Source organism: Panthera tigris, chromosome A2, assembly GCF_018350195.1.
Source record: "Panthera tigris isolate Pti1 chromosome A2, P.tigris_Pti1_mat1.1, whole genome shotgun sequence".
Classification (NCBI taxonomy): Eukaryota; Metazoa; Chordata; class Mammalia; order Carnivora; family Felidae; genus Panthera; species Panthera tigris.
Genome location: NC_056661.1, coordinates 90721354 through 90736979, shown reverse-complemented (window position 1 = coordinate 90736979; position 15626 = coordinate 90721354). Strand labels below are relative to the sequence as shown.

The 15626-nt window shown below is 36.5% G+C and overlaps 1 protein-coding gene across 4 annotated transcripts in view; it reads right to left on the bottom strand.

Annotated features, from left to right (window-relative positions):
- RUNDC3B (RUN domain containing 3B) overlaps positions 1-14873 on the bottom strand; it is a 154097-nt gene extending 139224 nt beyond the window's left edge. For all 4 annotated transcript variants that reach the window (XM_042965617.1, XM_042965625.1, XM_042965600.1 and 1 more), the window contains exon 1: positions 14337-14873. In XM_042965617.1, the coding sequence (XP_042821551.1) occupies positions 14337-14455 (119 nt within the window). In that variant the 5' untranslated portion in view covers positions 14456-14873. The remainder of the gene's footprint in view (positions 1-14336) is intronic.
- Positions 14874-15626: the final 753 nt, after the last annotated feature.

The window sequence follows — 15626 nt, the reverse complement described above, 5'->3', positions numbered from 1 at the left end:
TAAATGAAAAAAAAGCTGCCAATCCTCAGCAAACTTTTAATAATAAATAAGTACAATGTTCTTATTCAGTAAGAAAATGAAAAAGAAATGTTCCTAAAATGAATAAATAAAACTCACAGTTTGGATTTTGACCTAAATAAAAGGAAACTTTGGAACATCTGAACGTTTCCCTCTAATCTTTGTTAGGTAGACTAGAATAGGAAGTCTGATTCTACAGTCACATTCAAGGCAAAAGTAACCTACTGCTTTAAAAAATTATGGCATTTAACTAACTTGGATGTAAATTAAACAATAAATAAATTTTTAAAAAATCTTAAAAATTAAAAAAAAATTTAAACATGGCATTTAAGATAGTAATGCATATTAGTGAACAAAAACTTTAAATTTAAAAATAACAAAGTACTTATTTCATCGAAAAGAGCTACGTTTGAACATTCAATTTCTACCTGTAACAATCTGGTAAGATGTTAGTCACTATGGTCCTCCAGGAACAATACAAAATTCCCTAGCAAATGATCTACTTTGTAAAATCTAATGGGAAGAAAGGCCATGGATATGAATACCTATATTTTGTAGCACCAAGAGCTATATACATATCAATCAGTAGTTAACAAAATACATGAGTCTTTTTATCATGTTATCAGTTTATATTCCTATAGAAGACACTATTTACATGACAAAAACCTAAGATGGTGAATCTCAGAGCATTAAATTACTTTTAACCCAACACCTGAATAAAAACTAAAATAAAAGTTCACATATCTTAAAGGATACCATTAGACACATTTTCTGTTATTGCCAAGCATGAAGATATTTAAGGGTAAGAAAGCATTTTAAATATTCAATTACATCAAAGTTAATAATGAAAAAGGAAGAAAAGAAAGTTTTCTGGCTTTGCTTCATCATTTATATCTTAACTCTCCTCCTGATAACACAAATCAAAATTTCAGAAGGTAACTTAATTCCTTACAGTTCATGTTTTACTTCTAGCTAGCCAAGTCATCCCACTTACCACCGCTCTAGAATCATGTAGCTAGCTAGCTCCATTATGCCAAAATAATGAAAATCTTTTCCTCCATAACACATTAACTAAGATAAAAACCAAACCTGTAAAAAGAATTTCAATTCACCAAAAAAAATATCACACAGATGCTGAGCTATTTCCTGATAATGATGACATTAATATTAGTCATCTATTTCCTGAAGAGGACTGATTTTAAAATAATGAAATGACAATTTGATGAATGTCTAAAAATACCAATTCAAGTCTAAGTAACAGCTTTTACATAAGAATTAAAAATTCAAAAATTTACATAAAAGAGTCTTATAATTAAGCACAGTTTTTAAAATGTCTCTGTCTGAAAAGATTCCCTTTTCCACTTCCAAAACCCAAAGAAAATTTTTGTTAGATCATAAATAAGAAAGAATGATTGTGAACAAGCCCTTCAAACCTAAAAAAAGCATAAACTACCTTTTTCCCTGTGGCAACATACCAAGAAAAACGAGATAGTTACCAAAACTATGTTTAAAAACTATTATACTATATTAAATTAATTCCTTCTACTAGTCAAAGATTTGTAACATAATTATAACCATAAATAGAAATTATAAAAGTTAAAAGTTTTTATAATGAAAAAAATTATTTTCCTATTTCCTTTTACTGGGAGTCTATAGACCAGTATCCATGGGCCAAATCCAACCAGTTGCCCATTTCTATAAACAAAGTTCTATTGGAACACAGGGGAGAAAAGTCCCAACCATTTTCTCTGGAATGTGTAACCTAAAAGTCTCTATTATAGTGATTATTATTTCTAAAAATTTTGCCAAATCTAAAAATTAAAAGGAGAGACAGAGAAAAGTGTAATTTAAAATATTTTCCTCACCTGTAGTGATAAAATTTCTTTTAAAGAAAACTGTTAATCTAGGTACTTTAAGGAAGATAATCTATATAATTGTATTACACTACTATATAAGCAGATAGATGACAACAGATTGCCCAACATGAAAAATATTAGATGCACTATCTTTTTAAAAAAAGGGATAAGACAAAAAATTTCCAATAAAAATACACATCTAAAATTAGAAGCTATCAAACAAGAAAACTTCCATCTTAACATAAATTATTTCATTAAATTTCTTATATGAAAGAACTCCAAATTAAAATCATGTTAATAAAGAATACTTGATTTTTTTTAAGCTTGTTTATTTTGAAAGACAGAGATAATGCGAGTGGGGGTAGGGCAGAGAGAAGGAGAGACAGAATCCCAAGCAGGCTTCACACTGACAGTGCAGAGTCCTCATGGGGCTTGGGGTTCTACAGGGAGCTTGATCCCATGAACTATGAGATCATGACCTGGGCTGAAATCAAGAGTCTGATGCTTAACTGACTGAGCCACCCAGAAGGCCCAAGAATATTTTATACACTTAGATCACATATCCTTTTGGAATCTAACTGTTTTTTATCAAATGACAAACAGAAATATTCAAGTAACATATTTTAACATAGGTAAACTAGTAAACTAGATATTCAAGGTAGCAGTACAGCAAGAGGAAGAACAAGAACTTTAATATCAGAACGCCCTGGATTGACACCTGGCTCTGCTATTATCCATTCCTTGTCAAGACACTTAACTTCTCTGAACCTCAGTTTTCTCAGTAATCAATTACCAAATAATTGTGAAGATTAAAAGAGGTAGCATTTGGGGAGCCTAGGTGGCTCTGTCCATTAAGCGTCCAACTCTTAGCTTTGGCTCAGGTCATGATCCTGCCTTTCATGAGTTCAAGCCTCACACTGGGCTCTGCGCTGGCAGCACAGAGTCTGCTTGGGATTCTCCATCTCGTCTCCCTCTGACCCTGCCCCACTTGCACTGTCTCTCACAATAAATAAATAAAATATAAAGTATTTAATACAGTTTCAACTTACACAAAAGTTATTAAATGTTAGCACACATCCCCTTTCTTTTTAGACCATCAACGTTTCACTTAGTAACATCTAAGCATAGAAAAAAGGCAAGAATTTCAAGTGTTTGTATGTGAACTGAATTTTTAAAAAACTTAGTAGACAGTAATCATGGTTTATGAACACCAGAAATGCTAAGAAAATGAAGGTTCCCAGTTTCTGATTCTATGGCTCAAATATAAACACATATACCCAATACATGATTTAGATTCAGTTCAGACACATCACAGACGCTGAAGGAAGCACAACATAAGAGGAAATGCATAGGTTTTGATTTTTTGGGTTTTAATTCTATCAATGTTAGGCTTAACCAAACATAAATCTGAGTGAAACAGAAATTGCTTCAATTAAAGAATTTCCATGACTAGTCATAAATGCTCAATCTAATATTTTTCCTCCAAAAAGCATATTCTGCATGCATTAATGTATTTTCTTCATATGTTAAGCATAGATGTTTTGTTTTTTTTTAATTTATTAAAATTTTAACTGATATTTAAAAAAATTTTTTTTCAACGTTTTTTATTTATTTTTGGGACAGAGAGAGACAGAGCATGAACGGGGGAGGGGCAGAGAGAGAGGGAGACACAGAATCGGAAACAGGCTCCAGGCTCCGAGCCATCAGCCCAGAGCCCGACGTGGGGCTCGAACTCACAGACCGCGAGATCGTGACCTGGCTGAAGTCGGACGCTTAACCGACTGCGCCACCCAGGCGCCCCTTAACTGATATTTTTAATGTTAATTTTGACACTACATCTGGAATACAACAGATGTGTTTTTTAACTATAAATACTAAGAGAAATTTAAAATTTCAAAATCAATTTTCAATTAATTTGAAACTTAAATTTGAATATGTGGGAGATATTGTTATCCTCTTCTAAGGACAATCACCATCACTGTAGAAAATGGACAATGTCATTTTATTCAATGGAAAAAAATGTGTGTATTATGTACATTTTCTATCTTTTCAATAATACTTTTAAAATAGTATGCATTTTATATTTTTTTTAACCTATTTTTGTGAAATAGCTTCTATACAATTGAAAATTAAAGTAGATTGCTTTGGTAAAGAAATACCAAAAAATATATTTGTTTACTTCAGCCTCACCATTTTTACTATTATTTTTCAAACACTGGAAGAGATGAATTTTTATTTTTCCATTTCCTCATTAAATTCCAATTAGAGTGACTCCAAAAGAAAGCAAATTCTTCTGCTGACGCTATTAGATGTTTAAAATTCTACTATCACCAGAGATTAATCCTTCGAGTGACTTTCAAAAATTAAGTGATGATGATTCTTTAATTCGACCTTCACCCTTATTTTGGAAATGTCTATCCTATTATTTTGCATTAATTACAATTACCTCATTTGATAAATATGCCTCCTGTGTACTAAATGCTGGAAATAAACTAGATGCTGAATAAATTATGATTCCAGTACCTGAGAAATTCACATTCTAGTAAAAGACAAAAGATAATTAGGTTACAGCACAGTTGGTGCTATATTTATTTATATAACCTATTCCAGAAAGACTTAAGATTACTTATGGGGGCATATAAAATACCATCAGTTGGCTGCATAAATTAAAACTAGGAAGAAGATAAAAAACATGAGATTAGACTTCCACTTCTAAGGAGGACAGAATAAATGGTGGTAGACCAGTGCTCCCACAGAATACATCTAGCAAAACTGGAGGGGAGGGGGAAGAATTACAGAAATCTTATGTTTGAAGCCTGCAGAGAGTGGCTCCAACAATAAGAATTAGAGAGGCTAAGACTCCAGAAAGAGAAAGGCTCAAAAATCAATTGACTGCTATAGCTGCTTTTACCCAGAAACATCTGCCAATTCTGAGTGTGGAGGGTCTGACTCCCAAAGAAGGCTGCTAGTGGGGAACAGAAAAACCAGGAAAGCTTTTGGAAGAGACTTGGGAAGGCCTCCAACACGTTGTCATCAGGAGACTAAAATCCTAATCAAAAAGTCTCTGAAAAACAGAATAAAGCATTTGGTAGTTCCAGAAAACAAAATAATACTTTAGGACTACCAGAGAAAGGGTGCTGAAAAATACATCAAACCTAGGTTGAAAACCCTGGATGGTCAGAGGCAAATGAAAGGCTGAGCAAGACTTAACAGGGTTGGCATACAGCCTGGATTCAGCATAATTCCTGACTGGATGGTGATCAGCTACCATTCTATCTTCCAAAGGAAGATAACATCAGTAAGGAAAGTGAGCATTATCCTATACTACGAGCCCTGGGCATTAGAATGTCCTCGGCCATGTTTTGTTCAAATGGATGAGTGGACTCCACCTGTTTACTCCGTGATCTTTTTCTACTCTGTTCTAATTAATACATTTGACATGATGGTTGGCAATAGGGTAAGTATAATGGCATTTAATGAACAATAAAAGTGCTAAAGAAAAATTTAATACATACTCTCTGGCATTCAATAAAAAACAAACAAACCTAAATATGCCAAAAAATAAGACTGCATGACAAAGAGAGGAAGAGAGGAAACACAAAAAAAGAGACGCAAGACAATCCAAATATTCCAAATCAGTGATGAGAACTTTAAAATAACCATGATTAATATGACCTAGGGAATACAGGAAAAGATGGATATAGATAAAAAGATAGGCGTTTCTATCAGAAGACTAGAGTTTATTAAAAGGGAATCAAATTAAAATTCTAGGACTATATGAAATTAAAAACTCATTTAATGAGTTAAACAGTAGATGAGAAACATCAGAAGACAAGATTAATGAAAAGAGAAGTCAATAGAAAATAAACAAACTGAAGCACAGAGGAAATGAAGAGAAAATACAGAAAAGGATATAAGGCAAGTGGAGCCTGGTAAAATTTATCATATATGTAATTGAAGGTTAAAAAGATATTAGCCAAGGGGCGCCCAGTGGCTCAGTTGGTTAAGTGTTCGACTTCAGCTCAGGTCATGATCTCGCAGTTCATGGGTTCCAACCCTGCATCAGGAGCTGACAGCTCAGAGCCTGAAGCCTGCTTGAGATTCTATGTCTCCTTCTCTCTCTGCCCCTCCCCCACTCATGCAAGCGCATGCACGTGCACGCGCTCTCTCTCAAAAATAAACATTTTAAAAAATTTACAAAAAAAAAAAAATTAGCCAAATCTTTCCAAACTTGATGGAAGATCAATGGCATGGGTAAATATGTTGGTAAACGCAAACGTGTATTGCCTGAATATCAAGTGTAAAATACAGTAATAAAAGAATCTTGTAGAATGTAAAATATATGTAGACTTAAAATGTCTCAGGATGAGAATGAATAAATGGTTCTAACACTACTGGAGAAGCAGTGAGAGTTAGATTTATATTTCACTGTAACAAATCAAGAGTAACTGCTAAAAGGATAGCAATCATATATATAGAAAATGAAAAAGAATATATGACTAACAAGTCCCTAGAAAAACTGGAATAGTGGAATAAATAAAAAATACTTTACTGACATATAAGAAGAAAAAAAAGTAAACACAAAGAGTTAAATGGTAGCTATAAACCCAAATATAACATTAAATGTAAATCGACTAAATACTCCAAATAAAAGATTGGATAAGAGGCAAAATTCAATTCTATCCTGCCTATGAGACACGTTATATTTAAGGACAAAAAGATTAAGGGGCGCCTGTGTGGCTCAGTCAGTTAAACGTTGACTTCAGCTCAGGTCATGATCTCCTGGTTCATGAGTTCGAGCCCTATTTCAGGTTCTGTGCTGACAGCTCAGAGCCTGGAACCTGCTTTAGATTCTGTGTTTCCCTGTCTCTCTGCCTTTCTCCTGCTCATGCTCACTCTCTCGAAAATAAATAAACATATAAATAAAAATGTTTAAGGACAAAAAGATTAAAAGTTAAGGGTGGAAAAAGATACATCATACATACAAACATTGGCTGAAAGAAAGGAGTTTTATCTAATAGCAGACAAAATAGACTTTCAGGCAGTAACAGTATTAAAGACATTTCATGATGACAAATAATCCAACCCCTAGGAAGAGATCACAACTCTTAATCTGCACATACCAGCAAAATACTGACAGCTAAAATGACACACTAAAAGAAGAAATAGACAAATGTACACTCAGAGACAGACTTTAACATACCTCTCAAAATCAGATAGACTAAGCATACAAAAACCAGTAAGGTTACAGAAAATAGGAATCACAAAATTAACATACTTAGATCTAACTAGCAGAGACAGAACATGCAATCAATGACAGAATATATATGTTTTTCAAATATACATGAAGTATTTATCAAAACTAACCATATGCTGTATCATAAAGCAAGCATAAACAAAATGTCAAAAGTTTAAAAGCTTTCAGAATATGTTCTCCGTAGAGTAGAATTAAGTTGGAAATCAGTATCTAAAAATAACTAGAAAACCCTAAACTGTTGGAAAGATAAAAATTTTTTAAATAATCCCTGAGTTGAAGAGGAAATCCCAACATAAATTAGAAAACAATTGAAACAAATTAATAATAAAGACACAACATTTCAAATCTTGTGAACAATCCCAAAGTAATGTCCAAGAAGGGCATCTGTACTTAAAAGGTATTTACTAGAAAAGAAAGGCTGAAAAACAGTAATCTAAATAAAACCCCATCACAAGAAATTAGAAAAAGAACAAGAACTTAAATAAAGGGTAAGGAAAGAAATACTACAGACTTTTTTTAAAGAATAAAAAAATATTTTAAGAGGATATTTTAAAGGTCTTAGGAATAAATTTGATAACATACATGAAGAACTCACTGAAGGCTGATTCAAGAAGTAAAAGGAAATCTGAATTCTACAGTGTCTATTAAATAAATTAAATCTGTTACTAAAAGACTTCCCACAAAAACAATTAGCAGTTCAAATTTCTTCCCTGGTGAATTCTTCCAAAAGTTTAAGAAAGAAATAATCTAATCTTACACAAATTCTTCTGCAGAGGAATATTTCCCAACTTGCTTTATAAGGTCAGATAATCTAAATGACAAAACTAAACAAGGACACTATAAGAACAATTACAGATAAATCTCTTTCATGAACATATATGCAAAAATCCCAAATGGAATATTAACTCAATATATATTATTAATATATATGCTATATATAAAATATATTAAAAATATATATGTAAAAGCATATATTATATATATCATATATATAAAATATATATTAAAAAGTTAACAATATAGCACATGTTTTTATTCCAGAGTAGTTTAACCTCCAAAAGTCAATCAATATAATTTACCACATAAACCAAAAAAAAGAGAGAGAAATTATGTTTATTTTGGTAGATAGAAAAAACATTTGATTGCAAATATCTGCTTCATGGTAAAATTGTTAATATTTTCTACAATAATGTGGTCCTAGGGAGTACAGCAAAACAAGAAAACAAAGGTGTAAAAGTTGAAAAAGGAAGAAATAAAACAAGCAGATGACATGACTATATTCAAAATTTAAAAAAAAACTGCAGAAAATCTGTTAGAATTAATAAGTAAACCTTGTTAAGATTACTAGATCACAAAACAAGTATTTTACAAGGTTGATTTTATGTCTATGTATCAGCGAGAAAAAAAGAGATTGAAAAAAATTTTAATGATCTGTTACAATATAAAAAATATAAACAAATAGGTTTAAAAAGATATACATATTCAAAACTACCAACATGTTTGAGAAAAATTTAAGAATGTTTAAATATATGAAGGGTAACGTTCTTTTTGTTGACCTGGGTATTAGTTACACTGTAGTGTTCTCTTTGCAAAAAATTCACTGAGCTATGTGCACTTTTTGTATACAGATTATAAATCAGTAATTATTTTTTTAATGTTTATTTATTTTGAGAGAGACAGCATGCACATGTGCAAGTAGGGGAGGGCAGAAAAGAGAAAAAGAGAGAGGGGGAGAGAGAGAGAGAGAAAAGAATCCCAAGCAGGCTCCATACTGTCAGGCACAGCCTCCATCCCACAAACCATGAAATCATGAGACCAGAAATCAAGAGTCGGAATCTTGGGGCACCTGGGTGGTTCAGTCAGTTAACTGTCCCACTCTAGATTTCAGCTCAGGTCATCATCTCACCGTTTGTGAGTTACAGCCCCATATGGGGCTCTGCACTGATGGTGCAAGCTGTCCCTTTCTTGTCCCTCCCTCTCTCTGTCCCTCCCCTGCTTGGTCTCTCTCTCAAAATAAATAAAAATAAACTTAAAAAAAAAAAAAAAAAGGAGTCAGAATCAACCCACTGAGCCACTCAGGTGCCCCAGTAATAATTTATATGAAAAATGTGGAAACAAAGAACAGCTAAGAATAAGGCTAAATGCAATACTCCCATGTTCTACCTATCATTTAAAGCTTGGCTACAGATTTAATACTAAAATTTCTAAAGCTGTGTAAGAAAAGAGAAGTTGTCAGTTACACATTTGTGTCCAGTAGATATAAATACACCAACTGCCTAGAGATAGAATTCTTGGCACTAAAATAAGACCGATATTTCTCACAGAAATCTTTACAAAAAGAAGACACTTCTTGACATAATGATGTTCTTGACAACAATGTCAAGAAGACCTGTGACTGCTTCTTCTGATGACCCACAATATAGGCTAGCGGAATCTTACCAATACACAATTTTGTAAAAGCAACTGGTGAAAGGAGTGTGTGAACATACCCAACTGCTTTCTGATGATTTGGACCGACTCAGAGACAGATCTTTTAAACCTGTAAGACTGAATACAACAGTGGATAAGCTTCACATATTCTCCCCTGAGTATCTTATCTTTCAACTGAGCTTCTCAAATTTATCTATCAGCAGTGAAGTTAAGATAAGCAGTGCAGGTAAATGTGTGGAGGACAGCTATTCTCTGTAAGTTGAGTATGAACACATTTTAGCTAGGGAAAGAGATAATAACCTTCTATGAATGCTGAGAAGCTTATCCAGGACCAATAGCTGAAAAGATTATCATGCTACCTCGGTTGGGAATACCTACTATCAGGGCTCTAACAATCCTTAGGAATGATACTGAACCTGCTCCAAGAGAATACAACTAAAAATGTTGATCAAAGACCAGACCCCAAGTTCTGCCACACATAGCATGACTAAAAGAGCTTTCACCAAAAATATAATCACTATAGCCAAGGGATGAACAGTCTCATGAGGGATACTCAAGCCAATAGTAACAAGTAGAGTAAGTCACTGGATTTTAAGTTAAAGGATTATATTGCCAATAATACTCAGTAACATTTTACATATCTGCATTTCACCCACCAAGTTCAAGCATAGGAATAGACCTTTTTTCTGATTATTCATCAAGTAGAATGTGAAGTTCAGAGTGCTAAAGATCACTCACTTAACTAAGGCCTCTGGGTGCCTTTTTTTTTTTTTTAACATATGATAAATTTACTTATCTGCTTTCCTAGATCACAACCAATTATAAGAAGCATGTGAGGATGGAAGCATAAAGGAAAGAGCTGCCAGAAACAGGCAAAGTTGTAAGAAATAACAACTTGCTAGGAGGCGACAGTAGAATACAAAACCAGGTAAAAAACTTGAAAGACAATCTTCAGGGGCCATGTAGCAAAAAGCTCTATGTATTTCAAGAGTCCCCAGGGCAGCCACTGCAGAGGGCATATTCACAGAAACAGATTCAAAGTGAAGTCTTCAATAAGGATTTTATTATTCTTTAGCGAGTCTTTTTAAAGAAGGTAGGGAAATGTGTCATCCATTTTTAAAAGCAGTTCACCCAAAATATTTTAAATATTGTTATTTATTATGGCTTAAATTTGAACACTTAAATTAAAAGCTTCAGTTATTCAGAAGACTGTACTCCACAATTAATGCTGAGTAGGGCACTCTAGCTAATGGGAGAATTTTAAGCTTAACTCAGACATTAATAACATGGAAAATATGAGCACCTCATTCCCTGACTACACTGGAAAAAATAAAGCCCTACTGTTACTTGAAATAACTTTCAAATTATGAAGTAATATATTCACCTACAGACATCCAAGAATAACTATGTACATCTTATTAGAAGTACTTTAAATTTGATAACCATCATTTGTCTCCACTCATCACACTTTCTCCTTAAATCACTCGTTAATCCTTTCTCCTCACAAGACAGGAAAATTATGACTGTGTGAGGAGTTTCTCTTAAAGAATTGATGTAAAAGCTTAATGTTATTTTAAAAGCTGTTTATGCATATATATTTAAACTGTATACTGTAACAGCTTTCTCATAAAACAATATTAACCCACAGAAAGAGACTAGATTTAAATTCTCCTTGTCAACAGAAGTAAAATTAAAGGAATATGTAAGCTTTTCAGTGAAACATGAAGCTTAAAAATGACAGAAAAAATGACTAATGTACCTGATTTCCTATGGATGAAAAATGCAGGCTAAAAAAAAGCCTACAAGACCTTAAAAAATTAATTTTTCAAAGTTCTAAATGGTAGAGAATATGCAGGAAAATACTAGTTGGTACACAGAGCCAACATCAGTCTACGAATATTTTGGAGTTGAGTGTGGAATATTTAGAAGCCTCAAATGACCTACTTTCTCTCCACCACAATCTGTAAAAAGCATGATAAAATAGTACTTACTTACTAAGTACCATACAAGTATTTTTAAGGCTGCAATACAATGTTCAATGGAACAAAAACAAGCGATGAAATAATTACATACACAATCACAATGTACTGCAATTTAATTCAGGTCCTGACTATCTTAACCTAACCAAATAACCCACTTCAAAAGTTTAACATCATAACAATATTGTTGTTGTATAAGGCTTTAAACCTAAAGAATTGGGAAGATACATAATAAGGTTTCAAAACTAAGCTGCGAATATGCATAACGTTTAAGGGTTAAGGAAAAAGCATTACTATATAAGTATTATAGATACAGTAGAATGATATGTGGTGGTAATGGGGGGGAAGCTTTGCTTTGGTTTGCTTTGTTAAACTGTTCACAAGTTTTCTAGAACATCAGTAGAGAAACAAAATGGAAGGCACAGTTCAAAATATTTTTCTTTAAAGAGAAAAATGCACATGCCTCATCTAGCTACCATAAAACCTATGTCTACCATTACCCTGCTCATATTTGGAGAAATTCAAAAGAAAAAAAATGAACACATTTGGCATCAAGACTATTATTAGTTTTAGGGTTGTTACTGAAGCTTACTAATGATCTAGTACAAGATTATTTTACATATGTGAAAACTAGAAAATGAGATGTTTGCATGGCTTGTTAAAGGACATACAACTAGTCAATGACAAGGTAAACTTAGAACTCAAACTCTAATCCAACTTCTTCCCAACTTAACTATCAAATCACCTCTAACTTGATAAATAAAAATTAAAAGATGAATTAAGAGACATGGGTGAGATTCTACAATATGGTAACTCTGAAAGGCAAAGAAACACAAATGCATAAATATTGATTTGTTCATTTTGCTGAATTAGGGGCAGAGCTACTTAAAGCATACCAATGGCCTACAGTGACTTTTTTTCCCAAAAAGTAAAAGCCTTTTAGACAAAGCCTATCAAACAGATCCCATTACTATTGAGATGGATGTAATTTATATAAACTATCGCCTCTCCGGACATGAAGAACAACCTTAGTAGTAAATCCACATAAATACATGTTGAAAAACTGAAATGTATTTTAGCTACGATACTAAACTTACAAGTAAATTATAACTAAGGTCAGCACTGATACTCATTCACAATCGAAAATAATTATGCAAATAAAATTAATGAAAATACAGCTAGCCCAAACAGCTGTCCACACAAATCAGTGTGATATAACTGAAATTTCTTATCCATAACTTAAAATGTTATTTAAATAAGGTTGAGATACAAGCCCTTTTTTCAGGCCTCGGCCTCTGATGAGGGAGATGAACATTAAATAACCTAAAATCGGCCATGACAAAAATGGAGAAGCAAAAGAAATAGTACCCACCACTGAATTTATTCATTCAATAAATACTTCCTGAGCATCAGATGCTATAGTAGGAAGGTTTTAAAAAAGTAAAAAAATACAATTGAGCAAAAAGCTCTCCTGTGAAATTTAACTCTGATGGAGCTTTTATAAAATACGCTACCCCAAGAAGCGCTGTATATGTTGGATCCTGCTTGAGATGATTGTCTTTTAGAAAAATAAAATAATCTCTAATGTAGATAAAATAAAACTAAGAAATCAGCCTTGCTTATTGTTCTGTTTTTCCCAACTTAAAAAAAAAGATTTATCTGGATTTAAATACATTTAAAACCTGTCTTCCTCAAAAGGTTGCATCCTAGACAGCACAAATGGTAAATTAAACCAATTCCACATTATAATATGGTTTACAGCTCTAAGTGCAGTAACAGCGAGGCAGGTCTTCCTGCTATATAGGCAAACATCTGTAACAGTCCAAATTAAAAACAACAAGTCGCTCAAAGTTATTGAATATAAGTCCTAGTATAAATATCTGTAACTGTATAATGCATAAGATGCCAGACACATGTTACACAGGAAGAAATATACAGACAGAAATTGCAAGGAAGGGAAAGGTGTGATCATTCCCTAATTCTTAGAGGATTACCGATAGTTGCTGCGGAAGTGTTTGGTGAAAAATCAGTTATTTCTGAATACTAGACTTATAGATACTAATTATTCCTTTTTATGTTTCTATATGTTCCAGAGTAAAGGAATACTACATTTACAATTAGAAAACATTCAAGGAGAGGCAGACGTGGAATAAATCATTGACATGAAGCCTCGGTATCTTCCACAGTCCCACTCTTAAAAACAACTGCAGAAACTGCACTAGCACTGCAATTCAAAAGTGGAGAGAGAAAACACACTCACACACACACACACACACACACACACACACACACACACACACAGCAGGCTTGTTGTAGTAGACAATACTGGTGGAATGAAATGACTGAATACATATGTAAACAAGCCAAAACAAAACCAAAACGCATTCCGATTTTGAGACAACACAGTAAATAATCACAGTGACGACGATTTTACCAAAAGCTAGTTGACAGCTTAATGTGCAGTAAATGAAAGAGCACTTCCTCCCTGCCCTCCTCTTTTACTCTGACACTAGAAGGCACATTCAAAACAAATCCTCCCCCAGCCCCGCCCCAAGCCTTCTCCTCGCTTGCTTCCAGTGCTGAAACTGACGGAAAGTCCCGGGCCTCAGCGGTGCCCAGACCCCGGCCCCTTTCAGGGCGCTCGCGCCGGCGGACACGCCCGGTGCGGCAGAGACTGGGGCTACAGCCCCGGGTCTGCGGGACCCCCAGGGAGGACGCGCGCTCGCCCGAAGCCCTCAGCCCGGGGCGCCGGCGGCCCCCTCCCCTCGCGGCGCTCTGCGGGCCGCCGCGCCGTACCTGCACACCGTGATCAGGTTCCTCCTCTCCACCGCAGCATTGCGGGCGCTCAGGCTCTTCTTGCCGCCGCCGCCCCCGCAGCGGCTCCCGCTCAGGCCCCCCAGGCTCCGGGAGGCCATGGCGGGCTGACCCCGGCGCCCCTTTTGTCTGGTGCTACCCTTCCTCTCCGCCCCCCACCCCACACCTGCTCCGTAATGCTCTTGTTCGTTTTGCGACCGTGGGAGGACACTGTAGGGTCGTGGGAAGGAGCAGGGACCGACGGAGGATGTGGAAGACCGCGGGGGAACCGGTACCCGGGCACTGACGGCTCACGCTCCGCACCCAAGCCCAACACACACACACACACACACACACACACACACACACTCACTCACACACACGCGCGCACCTCCCCCGCCCTCGCGCGCGCCGCCGGCCTCGGGCGGCGCGTGCGGGGCGGCGTTGGTCGCTCCCCTGCTTCCTGAGGGACCTCGGCTGCCAGCACGCGCGCGTTCCCGCTGGCCCTCACGCCCTACCGCCCGCCTTCGGCCGCCACTCGCGCCCCAGCTGCGGCGGCCACGGTGAAGCCACGGACCTGGCGCGCGCAGCCCCGCCCGCCCTGCACCTATCAGACCAACGCAGTCCACCTGGAGCCAATCGCGGCACGCGAGGGGCGGGGCCGGCCGCGTGGCCTTTTTAATGCAGCGTGCTGGAGCACCTCCCCGGCGCGTGGGCAGCTGTCAAGACGCCGGGCTCGTGCTCGCAGCACGCGTGCCGCAGACAGCCAGCACGCCGGAGCGGCGTCGCAGTTTGCCCGGGGATTGTGGGATGCGGGACGCAGGAGAGCCCCAGGCAGAATGCCGACCCTTGCAGAAAGCCCGGCTTTAACCACTAGGATCCCTAGCAGTTGATCTTTTTCCTGCCCTTAACCTCTTCTAAGGTCCTCGGTCCCAAAATGCAGCAGTCCGGCTGTCACACCCTACCTAGCACTTGACTCTCAGGAATGGAGCAGGGGTTTTTTTTGTTTTTTTTTTTTGTCCTAATTTCCTCCCCTGGCCTGGAAAACAGAGACAAATAGCCCCAGGGAGGGAAAATGCCCGTGGAATATCCCTCTTGAGCGTCTCATGATGGGATTTCTTGACCGTCCACTCCACGTCGCTCCTACCCTAGACCCAGCATGTCCTGTAGCCAGGACTGACCACCCACATGAGAACCAGCGCGGTGCTAATGTGCGGTCTTGTCCCTTCCCGCTTCTCCCGGCCTGGGCGGCGACTCCGGGGTTGGGTTGCGTGGGGAACAGTGAGTCTAGAG